Source organism: Mytilus edulis, chromosome 6 (assembly GCF_963676685.1).
Source record: "Mytilus edulis chromosome 6, xbMytEdul2.2, whole genome shotgun sequence".
Lineage (NCBI taxonomy): Eukaryota > Metazoa > Mollusca > Bivalvia > Mytilida > Mytilidae > Mytilus > Mytilus edulis.
This window is the reverse complement of record NC_092349.1, coordinates 25,941,294-25,961,988: the sequence shown is the minus strand read 5'-3', so window position 1 is coordinate 25,961,988 and position 20,695 is coordinate 25,941,294. Positions and strand designations below refer to the sequence as shown.

At 30.0% G+C, this 20,695-nt stretch overlaps 1 protein-coding gene across 45 annotated transcripts in view; it reads right to left on the bottom strand.

The window, feature by feature from the left end:
* LOC139527410 (RIMS-binding protein 2-like) overlaps positions 1 to 20,695 on the bottom strand; it is a 131,155-nt gene that overhangs the window by 100,990 nt on the left and 9,470 nt on the right. For 3 of the 45 annotated variants that reach the window (XM_071322856.1, XM_071322867.1, XM_071322871.1), the window contains exon 1: positions 7,756 to 8,232. The exons of 39 other annotated variants lie outside the window; for them this stretch is intronic. In XM_071322856.1, coding sequence (XP_071178957.1) covers positions 7,756 to 7,920 — 165 coding nt within the window. In that variant the 5' untranslated portion in view covers positions 7,921 to 8,232. Of the gene's footprint in view, positions 1 to 7,755; positions 8,279 to 11,627; positions 11,741 to 20,695 lie in introns of those variants that run through there. 3 more of the 45 variants (XM_071322859.1, XM_071322865.1, XM_071322861.1) reach the window with 2 other exon arrangements.

The window sequence follows — 20,695 nt, the reverse complement described above, 5'->3', positions numbered from 1 at the left end:
TCTTTTAGATTCTTTAATGATAGTCTCCCTGAACAATTTTCAAGGGTCAGATGAACCAAGTAAAGAACCATGCAAAGAAATATCTGCTGGTGATTTTTTGTCCCTTTAATATTTCTGAGGGCTCAAAAGGTTAACATATGGTTAATGAACAATAATAGAATCTACTAACAAAGAAATAATCATCCATTTAATATAATGTGCCAGGTTTAATGCGCAAATCAATTGCAAATTTTTACATAAATGTTATGGTCAACGAAGATTCTAATATGTTCCCATTTTATGACCAACAGGTCTTTATTATAATATGTTTCCCCAACTATTCACTCATCTTATAAAAAAAAATCATATTTGCCTCCCTCCCCCCTTTAAGCTGATAACATTCAACAAGTAGATCAACTTATTGGATATATATATTGTATGTTGACAAACTTATGAAATAATTAAATCTATTTCAGATCAGTGATATTATGGTGTATAGATATTTCAGTTATTTATTGAACGGTTATTAACACATCAATAAACACCCAAGTCATGATACAGGTATACAGGTATGCAGGATTTGCTTATTCTGTCAGATGGGACCCAACTTTCAAGTTGTTTATTTTTAAAATTATTATCATTATTAACTACTGACGATTCATTAATTTCAATCAGGGTACAAATTTTTGAGGATTTAGGAAATTTGATGTCATTGTTTACCTTAATTTGGCCAAGAAATTCATGAAAATTCATTTCAAAGAGAATATATAATAAAACCACAGTATATGTTAGATTGCTGCAGAATGATGACCACGAGCATCACTGAAGAGACATGTATTGTCGAAATGCGCATCTGGTGCAAGAAAATTGGTACCGTTAATTTTATTACTACTACTGGGTCGATGCTTCTGCTGGTGGACTATTAGTCCCCGAGGGTATCACCACCCAAGTAGCCAGTACTTCGGTACTGGCATGAAAATACGGATTTTTTGTGTTATTAAAATTTACTGTTACAAAATGATAGAATTATTATAAATTAAGGAATGTATCTCCCTCATGCAAAGCTCTGATTCCTTTCAAGGATTTGGCTATACTTTTTGGACTTTTTGGATTATAGCTCTTCATCTTTTATATAAGCTTTGGATTATAAATAATTTGGCCACGAGCATCACTGAAGAGACATGTATTGTCGAAATGCACATCTGGTGCAAGAAAATTGGTACCGTTAATTTTATTGTAACTAAACTGCCTTTTGGTGTAACTAAACATTAATTAAGAGTTATGCAGTTTGGGTTTTGCTCATTGTTAAAGGCCCTCTTGGCACCTGTAGTTGCTTCAATAGCTTCTATGACATTTTGTCTCTGATGGAGATTTGTTTCATTGGAAATCATATACCTTATCTTCATTTATACGTATTATATCAAATTGTCTGTAAAGTTAAGCTCGATGGACAACAGGAGTCAGTGGTCAGCTTAGACACAGGACCAAGTGCTGTCCATTATTTCTTTGTCATTTATTGTGCAATTTTACAATAAGCAAGCAACAATTAATTATTTTTATTTGTTTTATCCTATGTGCATGAAATATTTGTCACTGAATATTAAGAAACCAACATTCAATTAAAAAGTTTCAGCTGAACAAAATAAGGTATAATCCTGTTCACCTTAAATCTACATTTTGTTATAATGAACTTCAACTAATATTTAAACTGCAAGCCCAATACTAGCTAGGGTACACCAAATGTCTGACAGATTCTGTGAAATTGAAAACTGGCATGTAGAGATGATACATGTATGTTGGGGTAAATTACATTAGCTCTTAAAGAAATCTGAGGTTTATTGAGTTATATAATATTCTGGAACATGATAACACTCACTCTGTTGTCACTTAACTCTCATGATCACAGTGTCACTCACTACTCTGAGGTCTAGAATATTATCTGATATAAGAACTGTACATGTATTTCAGGTATGCTAATGTTAAAAATTAAAGAACAAATTAACCTATAATTCTGATGATGATGACATGATTACTGGTAAAAAAATCTAAAAGTTAACAAAAATTGTATTTATCTTTTCAGCACTAAAAATACCATACACATATATTGCTCATTGTAAAATATCTAGCATTTTTTTTAAATCAAGGGCCTTTACCCCCACATGCACAAGGTTTGAATCACAAATTAATGAAAACCGATATTATCCGTTCATAATGTTGATGATTTAAATGGAATACTATAAGATCGTATTCCCATATTCATGAAATAATATAACCATGTAACAAATACGTTACTTAAATGTATCAAACTACAGTTTAATTGAGTGGTTTACTTAAAGTATGAATACAATTTTCACAAGGATATTTTACATTAAGTCAATATTAGCTATTATCAATTATAAACTTTTATGATACGTAGGCAATTTCTCTTTGTTATGAATTTTAACAATATTATTTGCATAATTGTTAAACTGCAATATAAACCTTACTCCTAATACTGGGGACACTCAGTCCAAGGAAATGGATAATAAAAGTAATGTTTGTTAAAGTCCTTAAGATTCATTTCAGAGATTTGTCTATACAAATATTCACATGACCATTATTGTAACATTTTGTTCAATATCATACCCTCATTTATTCAAAAAATTTCAATATTGATTGGAAATGATACCAGACTTGAAAACACGAATAGTTCCCAAGTTAATATCTTTTTCAAGGTGTTTTTAGAGATGCACTTCAGTTAAATTTGTATTACAAAAATCTGTGTCAATGAAATTGTATAACAATATATCTTTACTTGCTTACATATGTATATATATATCTTGATACAAAATTCTTATAAGCAAAAATTCAAGTGGAAAATATGGTTTTTATAATAATTCAATCCATGGTGTAATTCATAAACCATTAAAATGTAACCTTTAAATGTAACCACTTTACATTATATAATTGTCAATTTAAATTATCCAAAATCAGCTATTCCAAAACTGATCCTCAATGCCTTTTCCATCTCTAACATCATTCTATAAAAGGTGATACAAATTAAATGGACACAACAGGAAAAGCCATAATCAGGTGCATGCGGTATCCAACTTTAGGTTAGGAGTCCTTAAATTTCAGCTGGGAAATGTCCATTGTTATCTTTCATCATATTGCGAATTGGGGGCCTAAGATGAAAAATACAAATCTTCAAACAAAACAAAAATCCCAAGTTTTAAATGCCCTCTTATATATAATATTATTGTATTTATACACATGTTATGTGAGCTGCATCGGATAGAAATCGACCAAAAATGCATTGAGTACCTTAAAGGGGCACTAGCTGTCAAATTCATTGTAACCGATTTGACTCAAATTCTCATATTTGGTTTATAACAATGTAAAACATTTATCCAAACTATCAAAAGTCTAAAATAAACAGTTTACAGAGCATGGGGTAGATAATATATAGGTTCGTTTCGTGTGTATTTTAGTTCAGACGCCAGCTAATTATAACTATCGATTTGACCTCAGATGACCATATATTAAGCGATGTAAACAAAAATAAAAATACGAAAAGATTAAACCAACACGTGCAATTGCATTTTTATAGGTCTGTTTGATTTTATTTTATAGATTAAAAATAGATGTTTCTCATTGCTTTTAACCGTATAAGAATGATTTTATGTGCATCGAATTAGTAATCAAATGATTTACCGTAGTTTCACTTTCATTGTTGACATTCTTTTTCTTTAAATAACCAGTACACGTACAATGCATGCGTTGTCAATCTCTAGCTAGGGGTTAACTTGAAGTTCACATGAATACCGGTTAGAATGATGATGACGTTTTCACTTGCAAGTGAATCAGTCAAAAATTATGTTTAATCGCTTATTTCAACAAAATTAAAGGAAATTGATTGCTAAAAGCAATTAATTATTTCATTATTCCAATTTGATTAATGATTGATCTAAAAAAAAATCATACTTTATTTTTTATATATATCGTAGCTAGTACCCCTTTAATATGTACATGTAATATATGACTTTGTTTGATTTTGGGACATTCATTTACAAAATACAATGAAATAAAAAATAGAGTTTTTCCTTTTTGAAGCATGCAATTGAACTTGCAAACAGTCCCAGACTTTCTGTTTGAATTGTGATGTACATGTATTTATGTTGATTTGCATAAGGTCCATTTCTATCCGATACAGCTCAATAACTATTATTTATTTTGAAACACTTTTTAGAGTTTTTATTTAATCTAATCTGCATACACATAAAATTAAACAATTTTCAGTGATAAAATGTTTCCTAGTATAGATAATGCTCAGATTATCTCATTACAGGTCCCGCCATTCTTGAGTAACTAACTAAACAAACATCTAACTGGATTTTATTTTATCATGTTGTATTTGTGTCAAAGCCCCAATTGTCACTCAATGTTGACAAACACAGAGATTGTTGATACATGAAACATGTGTATCCTTTATAGAACAAAATAAATTTACATAATTAATTCAAAAATATGTTGAGAATAAAATGTATCTGTTTGATAGAATTCTCAAGAGCCAATAATTGGGAAAAAAGCTGCTAAAGTGGACAAGCAAAAAACGTGAATATCTCATCTGGATTCAGGAAGCAAAAGGGAAAAACTAAATCTACTTAAAAATACTGGACAATGTTTGTTTAATGTCCAGTGGAAGATATTTCATGCATGTTCAGGATGAAAAAACCACACTGAAGACAAACATAATGTAATCCTGACATAGTTACTTAAGAAAAGAGTGTAATGACATTGTTAATGTACATAAATCATATTTACATCATAAATGACAAGTTATTAGTGAGAGAAAGTTAATATCTAATGTCTTGTGTTGATAGAACATGCTAAGATGTTCTGTATACAAAATAAAAGAAAACAGAAAGGAGAGAAGATTTTCTCCTTTCTTCTTTTATAATTTCTTTAAAATTGGTAACCTGAACAAGGCAATCAAAACTATAAATCCAAGAAAGACAGAGGCATTTCATCATGGCAAAAAAGAAAAAGACAGACAAATAACAGCTACAGAAAACACTTTATCTTGAGACTGATGACTGACGAGCCAACCCATACAAAACTGGTAGAAAAATTGAAAGTTGTTGAAGAGTAAAGACTTTAAAGGAAGTAATATTTAAATGAACAAGAAGTTACATATTTCAGAAATACTTTCACTATGCTGACAATAAAACAAATTGAATTGAATATCCTCCCTAATTTGTAAAGAAGAAAGTCGTATAACAGGCTTACTGCACACATGCACATTCAAACATAAAAATGGATTGAATTCCATAATGGCCATTTAATTGCACTTATTAAATTGCCTATATGCAAGAAAGATTAGGAATAACATCAATTAAACATGATAGCACTTTAAATAAAAGTCCACAATTATGCTGAACGAAAAATAAAGATATTTGCATTAGAAAACCATTTATATTAGATCCTCTTTAAAAATTCAAGTCTGAGTATCCATTCATTCATAAATTTTAATTCATTATTGAATGTGCAAAATTACTTTGATTCAATTCTATATTATGCACTCACACCACATCTTCCTATATCTATTTGTTTCCAAACATTAACCTGCTCCAATGACCTACTACAATCATTGCGAACAGTAGTTAACTGTTATTCCTATATTACAAATTGTTGATTGATTGTGAACAAATCATGTCTTTTGAAATTTCTTAGAACTGACAGTTTTAATGAACCATTAAACTTTTATTTCTTCACGTTTTTGTCCCATATAATGTTAGTAATCTTTCAAATAAATGTCAACAAGCCCTGGGGTCATATACACATCATGTCAACGCTTACTACAGCATTTTATCATGTTTATGGGCCAAGAAAATTTTGTAATATTCCTAGTACTAGTATATCTAAACATCTAGATCTTAAGATGCTAAAAGGGGTGTTAAATATAAGATAAATTACATTAAATATAAATGTAGTCTAACTTATTATAAGAATAGAAGACAAAGCCCTTAGAAAAATCCATATTTGCAGAAGGGGATTTAGCGGCCGGTGAGCCCATGGGGCCCGTCTGAACTATTGCAAGCCTCCTTTTTGTGGATATTTGGTGGTTTATTTAGGGAATCATTGAAGCATAACTGGAGCGGAGACCCTTTCTTAGGCAGCCAGTGGGCCCCCACTTATTAACATTTCTGGATCCATGACCACTGATTTGTGTAAGAGAATTTTCTTAAAAAAGGCATCTGAGTTTACTGCAGTGACCAAACAATTTAGACCCATTCTTCTGTTGACCCTTGCAGCTGATGCAGTTACGTACAAGATAAATTAATTCTGAAAGTGGATTTAGAAAATATTATGGCTCAATTATGATGCCAGGTTTAAAAAAAAAAATAGCTTCATATTTGAAACATTTGTTTACAACTTTAAGTAACATAAATGGTGACAACAAAAATGAATTATACAAAAGTATTTATAAGGAAAAATATTGAACAGGGAAAACAACAATAACAATTTAAAAGAAGAAATATCAATACCTGGAACATGTAGAAACTGTAATTTAGACCCATCACCTCTTCATGTCAGGACTAAAGGATCTGGAATTACTAACTAGTAACAAAATAGTAGTCTTATATAGAACTCTACAGATCCTGTAAGGACCTCCATGTTTGAGACGGCCTGAAATAGTCCTATCAGAATCTAACTCTTATAATCCTTAGGACCTTTAGTCTGCTACTCAGAATAGTCCTATAAGTGTACAACTCTAGATCTTAGATCTATATGTCTGTGAGTCAGGCGAAAAACATCTCAATCAAATATCTATCATTAAAATAGAAAACTTGCCTTATACATCTGGTATTATATTGATGTTATGTATATTTCTCATAAAATAATATTTACAAAAGTTAACATGTGTTACATTCATGAGTAAGACAAATTTTCATTTACTATAAACAGACATTCATGCATTCACTTAAAATAAATAGTATCTTATATTGTATTCTACATGAGGGGGGTGATAGGAGGGGTCCTGATCCCTAAATCCGGGGCTTAAAAACACAAGGTCCCAGAGGTCCTGAATTTAAATAAACTTAAATTCTGACATCCTGAAATTAGAAAAAAGAATCCATGGATCCCGAAAGGGTCAATCCCGAAATCCCGAGCTTAAAAACTACCGATCCCACAGTCCCAATAAAGATCCTATTCCCCCTTCTACATGTCTCATTGAAAGAAAGAGTCAAAACTATAAACATTCAGCGTGGAATTTTTCCGAACATTGCTTATCAATCTATTTTCATTACATTTCTAGAATAGTAGAGGTTTGATTGTCATCTTTTTTAACCATTTGTGTGTTAGACGTTTGATGGTGTGTTCTGTCTTACAGTTCATATCTTTGGAGATAACTGGACACAAAAGGGAAAAACATAGGCCAAACTTTGGATCAGGCATCTTAAGTTCAGCTGATATTTTTCCATAGTGCTTTAATATATGTTTATCTTTCATATTGTCAATATAGTGGCTGATCTGGGGACCTCAAAATGCAAAATGTCATTCTTCAAACAAATCAAAAATCATGAGCTTTCAACATGTTAATGTTAAACTATGACTTGTTGAAGCAAACTTTTACTGACCATTAATTGGTCAGCAAAAAAGAGCTAAAGCCTTTTAATGTAGAAACATTGACACAACTTTTGTTGAAAAATTGTTGAAACCTGAGACCTGTTCCATAACCTTATAATAGTGTCCAATAATATCATACTCTGAAAAGTCTGACAAATACTATACCTGATAGGAAGAGGAGACATAAGTAGGTACACGTTCATCCAAATAATCATTCTGAATATCACCGTAGTCCTGAAAACCTCCACTAACTTCCCTTTGTAAATCTCTGTGTTTTTTCTCACGATTTGATTGTCGTTGGGACGATTTTCTTTCTAACATAACCTCCATGATTGAAACACAATTTAGAGAAACTCACACAATCTCAAATAACAAACAAGAATTTATAACATTCCCACAATAAAAAGTTTTACAACTTTTTTATTCCATTAAGACTTGGTGACATAAATTCACTAAATAAAACCCGTTATATGCATATTAATCCGTTACAAAGTTAATAAATTCATAATCCTTGCTTTAAATCTGTACATAAGGAATATATATTCAATGCAAATTTGTGTCTAAATCCAGCTAAAATCCATTATAATCATACCGGCAGACCATAATAAAAAGGAGGACTAAAACTTCTCAGGTGAACCACTCTAAGTCACCTGAGAGTTTAAATCTGTCCAAATCTATTTTTGTCCATGTAAATTTCACTATGATATCAAAAACATTTTTCTGTCAGTGCAGGAAGTATTATATTAACGTTGTCAAAACTTAGAAATTCTTTGTACAACGGCTCATTAAGGACCTTGTATGTGATGTCCCCTAAGAGGCAGATAATTACATGTATGATATTGACTTGGGTCTAGATGTCCATTTCATAAAGTAAATAAATCAGGACCATTGATCTGGTTTTTATCACCTGGTGACTTGATAGAAACACCTGACAGGTAAAGTTACCCTGACATTCATGTAATGTACACAAACATTTGTTGTAAGATGGAGTTTTTATTCATTCATTCATCATCAAAATTTTAAAAATAACAAACACAATTTAAGACAAAAAAATCATGATAACTCCTTTTTGACTGCAAAAAAAAAAAAAAACACAGGTTGGTGCACCATTTTAAAGATTCAAAAAGGGGGAGGGGCTCATGGAATTTCATTTAAGCTCTATGTGACATATAATTATCTAACACAATTTTATTCAAACCAATATTGACAGAGTATTGTTTGTTTTATTTGTCAAACTGTTATAACATAGAAATTAAAATTCACTGTTGCAATAAATCAAAGACTAAAATAAAACTGTGAAATATAGTTGATTGATTTTCTTTAAACCCTATAATCTAAATACTTATATAATTCTATTAATAGATCAGTTTAAGAAAAAAATTAAAGAGAAGGAAAACTAATTTTATTTTTCTAGTAAAATTTCTTGGAAAATATAGAAACAACAGAGTGCTTGGAGGCTTTTTAGATAGCCTTTTGTAAGGCCCAACTCCTTTCCCTATCAGCCTTTTTATATGGTCTGTTGTAAGGCCCAACTCCTTTCCCTATCAGCCTATGTGACAAAACCCTAATTTTTCAGTGGCAGTCCCAAATTCAAGCCCATTCGTCATCTAAGTCTTTGCATAGCTTACTTTTAAGATTTCTTGTTATTTATAAATTTGTTGTAAGCATAAAATAATTGCAACATGGCCTCAGCCAAAATAAAACATTATATTTTTTTCTCTTAATCATCATGATCATGTTAATAAGAATAAAATTTTGTATTGATTTTTTTTTAACAAAAATATATATTCCATTTCACAATGTTTTTAACTTTTAAATAAGGTATTTTACCCTAAAATGCAAGATAATTGAAATAACAATATCAACATTGGGAATTAATTAATTTAAACACATATATATATATATATATATATGAAAGAAATTTCAAAATCAATTTGAATCTACACAAAAATCACAGTCCAAGGGAGATAACTCAAGGTTTTAAATTGTAAAACAAAAATTGTAAAACAAACCAAAATATTGGGGGACAATGTTTTCTTTTACATTATAGTAATATAACATAGTAAATAGATATATATAGCTACATCATGGACAATAATTCAGTTAATAATTTGATTGTTGTCCAGTCACAAAGATTCCATTCATTTTTAGAAGAAATAATTAATTAGATTAGACATGTTAGCTAGAGGTTAAGAATTAAAACTGAAACAAAAAAAAATTGTTTATGACCTAGCTCACTTTGATATATCCCTATTCAGTGGTATTCATATCTCAAGGTGAAAGTCAAATTTCTTTTTAAGATTACAATTTGTCAGTATGGTTTTTTTTTCTCGAGATATACACTAATTGATTGAATATAGTTAAAATTTAACAAGAATTCAATCATTTTTTTTCGAAACTGTTCATAAATGGTCAAATTAACAGATTTGATCTTTTACACAGAAAAAATGTAAACTGCTTACATAAACAAACATCAAGAATGTGTCCATAGAACATGGATGCCCCAAACCCATTAGCATTTTCTATGTTCAGTGTACTTTGAAATTCAGGTCAAAACTCTAATTTGGCAATAAAATTAGAAAGATGATATTAAAGGGAACATGTGTGCTAAGTTTCAAGTTGATTGGACTTCAAATTTATCAAAAACCTTGACAAAAACCAGAAGCAGTAAAGACAGATGAAAAGAACAAAGATTGAACATAAAAATATATAGGGCATGCATGGCCTTTTCACTTTTGTTTGGTATTGAACAAAATGTATAACAAATTAAACAGAAAGCATCAAAGATATGCCGTCAACACCTAGCCAATCATTAAACAAATGACACAAGACAATCAGACTTATTAGGCTGATAATTCCAGTTAAAATTGAATAAAATGGAACTTTTTATTAGCATGATAAAGAAAAGAGAAGTTGGTATATATATTTGAATTCTTTACATCTGTTTCTATGGGCTCTAAAAGTTAAATGTAGGTGCATTATAAAGTTGAGTTTTTATGCATCTTTATAGATATATAATAAGGATTAATGGTTTTGAAATTTATTCATGCAATTTTTTTTACATAAATGACAGTGCATCATAAGCCTCTAAAGGCTGGTTGGTATAAATATACATGTTAATTGACTGCTTATGTTTAAAATTGTAATATATTGAATAACATGTATTTGTACCAAGTAATACTTTAAAATAAAAAATATCAATCTATTTCATAGGTGGATCAGGGGGGGGGCTTTGGGGACCGAGCCCCCCTTTAGTGGGAAAAATTTGGTTGTGATTATATAGGGAATCACTGAAGTGTGACTGGAGCGGGCCCCCCTTAAGACATTTAGCGGGTCCCCCCTTACAAAAAGTTCTGGATCCGCCCAGTAGTTTTTTTTTTTAAATTTACCAAAATTTACAAAATTTATGAAAATTGTTAAATATTGACTATAAAGGCCAATAACTCCTTCAGAATTGTCAATTGACCGTTTTGCTCATCATGACTTATTTGTAGGTCTTACTTTTCTGTATATTATTGCTGTTTATAGTTTATCTCTATCTAAAATAATATTGGAGATAATAACCAAAACAGCAAAATTTCCAGGCCAGGTGAGCTTAAAATTACTGTACTGGAATTTTAAGCATACTATAAGGTAAGGGTTTTAATCATTGTCATTAAGTACAATAAGCTACAGGTGATAATATTTGCATATTTGTCCTACAATCCTCTAAAAATGAATAATTACCAGTACATTATATTTTACTTCATTTTTATAGTAATCTAGTTTTAGAGATCTCAACCCTCCCCCTCTTTTACTTGTCATTCTTTAACTATGGATTACTTATTCCTTAATATGAAGTACAGTGGTTCAACTCTGAGTTTGGGGACGCCAATGTTGTTTTCTCTTTGAAATGCTTAAAAAGGATTAAAATCCCATTTATAATAGTCAATTATTATACTATCAAATATAAATATCTTTTCACACACTTTAAACAATGATAACAAATAGACAATAATTACCACAATCATAAATAATTAAAGAAAATCCAACAATACCTTTCCTACGTTCATTTTAGATGACATTCCATTGACCATTTTCTAATTCAACCTTGGCAGATATTTCGCAGAGATCATATTACTTTTGTCCTATTAACGGGTTTTGTTTTCCGTTCTCTACACACAGTAAATATCTATTGTTCTGATACAATAGATTCCTAACACACTTTCTGACTTATCATTCCGAGATATAGATCTATATGGTAAAGTTTGAGTACATACTTCCTATTGATATTTAGCGTACAATCTTAACTTCTCAACGCTTGTTTTTAAAAAGACCGCCAAGTTTGTAAAGATGAATATGTGTTAAGTTTTAAGCACTATAAAATCGTTGTTGTTTTCAAAATGATAATACAAATATATGTTTCCTCCTTCAAAGTTTGTAAAGATGAATGTGTAAAGCTTAAGCACTGAAAAATGAAGTTGTTTTCAAAAAAATAATAAAAATATTTTTTCTCCTTCTATAACTACAGATATTTTACTCAACTATGATTAAATTATTTAAAAATCCTGCATATATCTCCAAAGTATAATCCAAACCTAGCTGTCACTTCACTGGTATTGAGAGTAAATCACTCTATATCTTGAATTCTATAGAATTATTATTTAGATATATATACATGTACATTGTATTTGGATTTCAGCACATTCCAGCATACTGCTCCTCTTCACATCCATTTAAATCAAATTATGTGATTAAAAATATATGTTTGAGTAAATAGTAAATTTGTGTATTTTAATCCAATCACTACATGCCATATAATCATGTATAAGGAAACTTAAACTTGAAAACAGAAAACTTTATATAATAAGGAAATTCCAATATAAACAATGTAAGCAAAGTGACTTGCTTTATTTCTACGCTTTATATAGATCACACTTTAATCACATGAAGTTCCATCAGAGTACATGTGGACTAATCCTTTCCTGGAGTCACCAGTCTCAGACAAGACTCAAGACTTACAGACTGGTGCTCAACACTGGTGCTTAACAATCTAGTTAACCGATTCCAATACATATAGATTTCAATAAAAACAACTATTTATGTCCATGTAAAAAGACCATAAATCAAAAAAAAAATTGTAGGTTTAACAAACGACCATCAATACAAACGAAATTACAGTGTACCTTGAGACCTGATATTTTAATATACATATTTGTTTTGTTTGTCATTTTTAAGAGTATTAAAAGTAAAAGAAAATACATCATTCTGTTGACAGTTTACAAACATTGTCTCGTTGCTGTGTATTCTGTATTGTTTATTGATTATAGCTTGTTGGTATAAAATTTGTTTTCTATTTATGGTATATTTAGTCCCACTTCAGAGTGATAGCCCCAGGTATGATTCTATTGAATCTAGATATAATTTTGTTAGTCCCACTTCAGATGGTTAGCCCCTGGTATGATTCTAGTGAATTTTATAGAATTATGGATGAAAACAGCTAAATATTTGAGGTTAAAACAATAAAAGAGGTTTGGGACATGTATTAAGACACTTGAACTAAATGGCTGCATAAACATGAGTGGTCAACGCAGTGGTCAATATTGTGATGTGGACTGGAAATTAAAGACTGGAAAAAGAAAATAACAATGGATTTCTAAAATAAAATGTCAAACATGATGGACATCTGTTTTCAAATTGTTTGTGTTACATCTACAGAAAGAATCTACCAAAACATTGTTGACCAGTGTTTTTAGTGACAGGATAAATGGTTAATAAGTTGTAGATTTTGAGAGGAACATATCAACATGATCAACTGTCTTATCAGATGTCATTTTACATCAAATTTCAAAAACTTTCTTATTCAAGAAAATATATTTGTTATAAAACGAAAGTAAACAAAAAATATTGAAAGTTGATCTGAAGCCAATTTTTTATGTTATATTGAATTGAGGAATTCATGACTTCGCAATTTAAAGAGCAGTTACTCTTGGAAGAAATCATACAACACCTGTTCATAACAAACATTTAAACATTTAAAATCTAGAAAGAAATAAGACAATTTTATTCAGCTAATAAGCTTACCATCCTGTGAGAGCCATACATTTTTCACCTAGATATTCCAAATGTTCGAAAAATTTAAACCAGAACTATTGACAATAAACCAAAACTGAAATATGTGAACTATACACTTATCAATTACGAAATTTATTTCTCATTTTAATAACAAATCAAAACCTATTTACAACGCAATTAGGTTAGGTCTATTCAATGAGTAAGCATTCAATGTTGGCATTCAAACATCATAAAATCTATTAAATTATCATGGATCATTGGCAGTGTGCAAAAATCGTCTATTGTTACTTAGCCTGTTAAATTTGATAGGGTACATTGTCGCTCACATTATTTTTCAGCACCCCAATCTATGACAATTACAGTTGTGATTATCAAACAACTAAATCAAGATTCTTTTATTTGGACAAACTTTAACACTTAAATGCTCCACAATTCAACTGTCAAGGTGCACAATAAAAGCTGGACCTAAATTTTCGTACATAATAAAATAGATCTATAAAATAAAGATAAACATCAAAAGACTAGTAGGTAATTGTAATAAATGACTTGAAAACCACTTATTTCAAACAGAGTTATCCTTCTTGTTTCATTTCTTTCTTTTTTTTTTAAATAAAAGACAAAATAAAACGTATAATATGTGAAAATATTTATTAGTCAATAAAACAACACCAAACAAAAAAAAAACAATTAATTTTATTTAGAATTTGAGCTTGACCTCATGGTATATTTCCTTTTGAAAAAATAAGGAAAAGAAAAAAAAAACTCTAGTCATGATCATGAGCATCTGCATGCAGTATCAGACCTTAATAAGTCAAAATTATAATATTCAGAGGAAAGCAACTTGTACAATTTGGAAATTAGTATGGCGTTCATTATCACTGAACTAGTATATATTTGTTTAGGGGCCAGTTGAAGGACGCCTCCGGGTGCAGGAATTTCTCGCTACATTGAAGACCTGTTGGTGACCTTCTGCTGTTGTTTTTTATTTCTATAATCAGGTTGTTGTCTCTTTGGCACATTCCCCATTTCCATTCTCAATTTTATTAGACAAATTCAGGGGTCAAAAATTTTAGAAAATCTGTTTGCATCATCTTCTCAACTTAGATGAGTCCAAATAAGCATCCAGACAGTTCATCAGTTGTGTCAGTTGAGCCAAGATATCATAAGTTTAAAAATCGATAATTTCCTTGCCCTTTTTTGGTCATAAGGACTTAGAAAATAAGTTCAAGTAATGAAGTGTTATTTCTTCAGTTTGACAGACTCCCCATGTACAATAATGAGTCTGTTGTCTGAGACTTGCTTCCTAAGAATCATAATGACCAAGGGAGATAACTAAGAATGATAATGACCAAGGGAGATAATTAAGTAATTCAACACCAAACAAGTCCATAGTTCATGACTGCCCCATTGCACTCCAACTATCATTTTCTACCTTCATGACCATGACTTTAGGTTCAAAACTCTAATTTGGCATTAAAATTAGAAATTTCATATCATAGCTGGGAACGTGCATACTATAAGTTTCAAGTTGATTGAACTTCAACTTTATCAAAAACTACCTTTCCGCTTCTAGTTGATTTTGAATTCATTGCTGTCTTAGAATTTCTATATTTTCATTCAACTCTACAAATATCAATCTATAAAGTACTTGCATGAAAATATTTTAAAGTTATCATATGATATATTATATCAACATCATGAAAATGATAACTCAATGTCACATGCACTTTGTCTCTAAAAAAAACACATTTCTTGGATTTTGGAATAGTAGATAACAATATCCATCTAGATCTTTAATGAAGTGTACAAATTTCCACATTAGTAAGTAATTCATTTGTAAGATTTCATATTTCCATGTTGATGTAAAAAATTATGTGTGTTTTCTTATTATTTACGGCTGTATTTTACCAAAAACAAATTTGTTAGATATTAATCTTTTTCAACTTTGTAACATAAGGATAGATAACTCAGATATAAGGGGATATAACTCAATCAGATAGAGTTTAACTTTTATGAAAGAATGTGTCTAAGAAAAAAATCTTAGACAAATTAGTGCCGCTGTGCTCCTTAAATGTATACTTTGTAAATATAAAAAAACTTATAGTATTATATTTTATTGTGTGGTATAATCCTTATGACATTCAATTCAATAACACTCTAACCTATCTCTCTGCAAGGATTTGTATATCAAAAAGGATTTGAATCTTACTATACAAAATGCTTGCGCTCTGTAATAAAATAGACTGACAAAAGGTATTAGGTATGTCTACTTAGGTTTACACAATATAACACAATCTCATTATAAGTTTTATTTATTTTTACACAACAAAAATCCTTTTTAATCTCTCAGGACTTAAAATTTCTAAACAAAATAAACAATTTGACTGACAAAAATATTTATTTAGAGCTTTTTAAAATGTCAATAAAATTTCAAATTGCAAAATGAACAAAATAAACTCTTGCTTTTAAAATTATCAAGTTACACAATTTGATTAGTATTTTAAAATATATATGTCATGTATGTCAGGTAAAAGAGCCCATTTTGAAATATTTATTAAATTTACATTTGCAGTACAGGGGGTACTCATTTATTAAAGTACATGTAAAGGACTTATCTTGACCTTCTGGCTGTCGTAAAATCAAGAACAGAACTTAAATTAGAATGAACTATTATTGTATATGAAACAAAGATAAGTTCTGCACAATTCTTTTAAAAGTGCAAATTAAACAAAGACTAATACATGTACATGTAGTTGAAAAGGCATGAATTGGTGGTAATACACCTAATATGGAAATCTGCACATACATTTACCTTTGACCTTCTGTTAATATTTCTTGCTATTTAAGTGAGATATTACAAACAAGAATGTGTTCACAGTACAAGGATGCCCCACTCCCACTATCATTTTCTATGTTCAGTGGACTGTGAAATGGGTGTCAAAAATCTAATTTTTGGGCATTAAAATTAGAAAGATTATATCATAATATGATAAGGAACATGAGTATTAAGTTTGTAGTTGATTGGACTTCAACTTTATCATAAACTACCTTAACCAAAAACTTAACCTGAAACAGGACAGAACGACGAACAGATGAACTAACAAATGGACACACAGACCAGAAAACATAATGCCCCTCTACTATTGAGGTGGGTCATAAAAATGAAATCTTCTGAGTGGTTTGAGTCTCAAAATACATTTTCATGAGAAAAATTCCTTGAAATAGGAATTTATCATGAATATTGATAGAAAGAGAAGCTTCAGATAAAATCCAAGTTAATTTTTTTGAATTTTTGCATAAGACTACACAAATTTTCTAAAAAAAATAAATTACCTTAGGTGTTTGTCATAACAAGTGAATACAAATAAAAAAAAAAAAAATAATTCAACTTAATTATTATTATTTAAATTATAACATGGCCTGATTATTAGATTTAAGATTAAAAAGTTTATATGTTTGTATCATAGAATTCCAAATTTAATATGTTTATTATGTTTATGATTTTAATATTTTCTTTGCATATATAAAACTTCAGTCAACCATAAACTTCAAAAGGAATTTATAATCATTTTGAATGCATTCATATTTTTATGTCAAGTTTATTATTTTTATGGGACATTTTTGTTGACTTTTAAACTTAAGAGTGTCTGAACATTGAAGCAAAGAAGAAATTTAACACCTCTGTATTGTGAATGGATATCATCATAAATACAAAACACATTCTGAATTACAAGGCCAAATAAAAAAGTATGTGTGTTGCAGACTGCACCCCTACCTCACCCCAAAGTTTTTTGGCCATTTTTGATTAAGCACTGTGAAAGTCACAATGTTGCTCCCATAGATTCAAAGTTATAAAAAAAACTCCCTACCGCCAACCCCCCCTCCCCCCCTATTTTTTCAGCATGACAGTAAACACACAATCACATACTTTTTTGTTTGGCCCAATTCTTAAACGAGGTACATGTAATGCAATACCGGGTCAAGAAGATAAAACTGATACAGCTAGAGTTTTACAAAACTCTGTAAACTATTCAGTTGTTCAAATTTCATCTCTCTATTATACATGTTATAGAACATGCAGTTGTAAACATCGGGAAGACTTTAAGATTTTTGTTCATGGGATTGGAATTAAATACAACAAAAATTTGTCTCAAATACATGCATGACAAATATGTTTATAATATTTTTACTTTAATATCAATTCATTTTCAAGTAAAATACTCAATTTTTCAGCTTGTTTTGGGGATATATTTGGCTTATTTTGTTTTTATTAGAAGAGAGAGGTATCAATTAAAGTTCTCCTAGTAGGAACACACACAGGAATGGCATACTATAATGTATTACTTAATCTGTTATTATTGGATATAAATTAAATAATAAGATGTGGTATGCGTGCCAATGGGACATAATAAATTTACTCTCCATCCAAGTCATAATTTGTTAAAGTAAACCATCACAGGTCAAAGTATGGTGTTTAACATAGAGCCTTGGCTCACATAGAACAGCAAGCTTAGTAACATGTATAAAGGACCCCAAAAATGACAAGTGTAAAACCATTCAAACGGGAAAACCAACCGGCTTATCTTTATAAAAAACAGAGAAACTAGAAACAGTCTAATCTATATAAAAAAAAAGAAAAAAGAAACACTTGTTATTTATAAACCACATCAACAAAGGACAACTCCTGAATATCAGATTCCTGACTTAGGACAGGTGCAAACAATTGTTTGGTTCTATTTAAAATTTGTACAAATTAAATTACTTTACATTACTGATTATTTACTCTTGACTATATGTAAGTCATTTTCATGTCTCAGCTTAAGGTGTGACCTCCACTGATCTTGAATGAACCATGTTATTGGAGTATATAAAAGCTCCACACAGATTACCATTAGTGGTAATGAGATTTTTATGGCCGTGATGTCAGGGTAATTGCCATATTTACCCTGGGGTATGTGGTTATTTAACCATCTGATTATCGAAGCAATAACATCCTTTATAAATCTTTGTGTATATCTTGTAAACATAGAATAAAATACCTGGTTGCTTAATTCTAACATTAACTTCTGAATGTTATGCCCTAACAAATAATGTATTTACTTGTTTAAAGCAACCCACAAACTTACATACAGCCTTTCTTAAAGTCCTAATTTTTTACAAAACATTTAAATGAAAAATAACAAGCCACAGATTAATCCGAAATAAAAAATTATACTGTACAAATTAACTCCATTTGAATGCTAAGTCCAGGAAAACTCAATAAAAAAATATTACATGTATTTTCTGTGAATTCATTTATTTTTGTGGGTAACAAATTTCATAGATTCAGGAAAAATTGTATTTTCATAGATGATCAGACTCAGATATAACAATTTTCTTGGTTTTGCCAATCTATGCATACAATTAGGCTAATAAAAAATTGTCATTCCTTGAACATTTAATTGTCAAAGTAGTTCACGCTGTACCAACGAAAACCACGAAAATTGTTATCCAACGAATTATAATGAATCTACAGTATGCATTCTTATTTCACAAAGGCTGTAATATTATAAAATTCTTATCTTATAATATATATATGCATACATTGCAGTTCATTTATATATTAAATTAATTACTTGCAATTCTCCCTGTCAGCAGAAGGTCAGATGAATTCTGACCTTCACCAAATAAACTTGACCTATTGCTTATAATAGTATCTGAGAAATAATTAGGCCATTTTTTTCCACAAACATTTATTATTACAAAATGAACCATGAAAATGAGGTCAAGGTTAGATGAAACCTGCCAGTTGGACATGCACACCATTCAATCTTTCCATACATTTGTACATCAATGATGGTCCTATTGCTTATAGTATCCAAGATACAGACATAATTAACAGTGGTGGGTACAGGGGGAGGGCGTTCCAGAGGTTGGAACCCCCCTCTTCTTGTTGATCAATGCATTTGAATGGGGACTTTAAAAGAATTGCATGATATCATCATTAAATTCTCTTATTGGCAAAATTTAAACCTGTCAAAAGACATTTCTTTTTGTACATTTGTACTTAAAATTAGCCAAAGAAATGTTTTGTGGTACATACATAAATGTACATGATGTGTAAAATATACTACAACATGCACATGTTAATAAACTTCAAAATGTCAATGAATAGGATTCCAGGCTATACAATACATGTACAAAATCGAATGAAACCATGCGTTTAACTTAAATGTGTTAAAGAATGCTAATTGAATTGATAAATTGAAGCCTTGAAGTACTTGAACAAGTTAAAACTGTCCCTCTAACATTGTGTCTTATAACATGTATAATGTTCTTATGTTATAAAGGTGTATAATAGGTGTTTTGAGCAAATGCCAAAATCTTTTCAAGAGGAATTTAAAAGGCATATTTGTGTACCCTTTACATACTAAATTGTATTAGGTTTGGTTAAAGTCTACACAAATATCCAAACAATTGATGACCTAATAAACAAAACATTCAGTCCAATAATCGATGATGTTTATCAATTAATAAAGTACACTGTAAGATTTCTATTAAAAGTTGTGTGTCTAGATAAATACAAACACTTAATTTAAGACTTATCAAGTATATGTCCCACATGCTATGGTAAATATTGACTATAAGACTATAAACATGATAAACATAACCTGTATAAGAATTATAGCATTAGAATTGATATTTACATGTTCTGATGTCTATTTCTATACCAGTGGCAGTACATGTATATGAGAAAAAAATATATAGGGGGAGGGTTGAGATCTCACAAAATATGTCACAAAATATGTTTAATTTTGAGTTTGTCCCAACTCAAGAGCCTTTGGCCTTTGTTAGTCTTGTATATTTTTTTCAAATTTAAGTTTAAAAACATTCATTCATCATGTTCATATGATATGCTAAATGGAGTTTAGTTAGTCCAAATAATTATGACATCTTGAAAGGCAGGAAGGCATAAAAGCAAAAATTTAAAATAGCCATCCAAGATGTCATAATTCATTTTAATTATTTGTACTAGAGTTTACAATGACGTCCATTTTCACTGATTTGATAT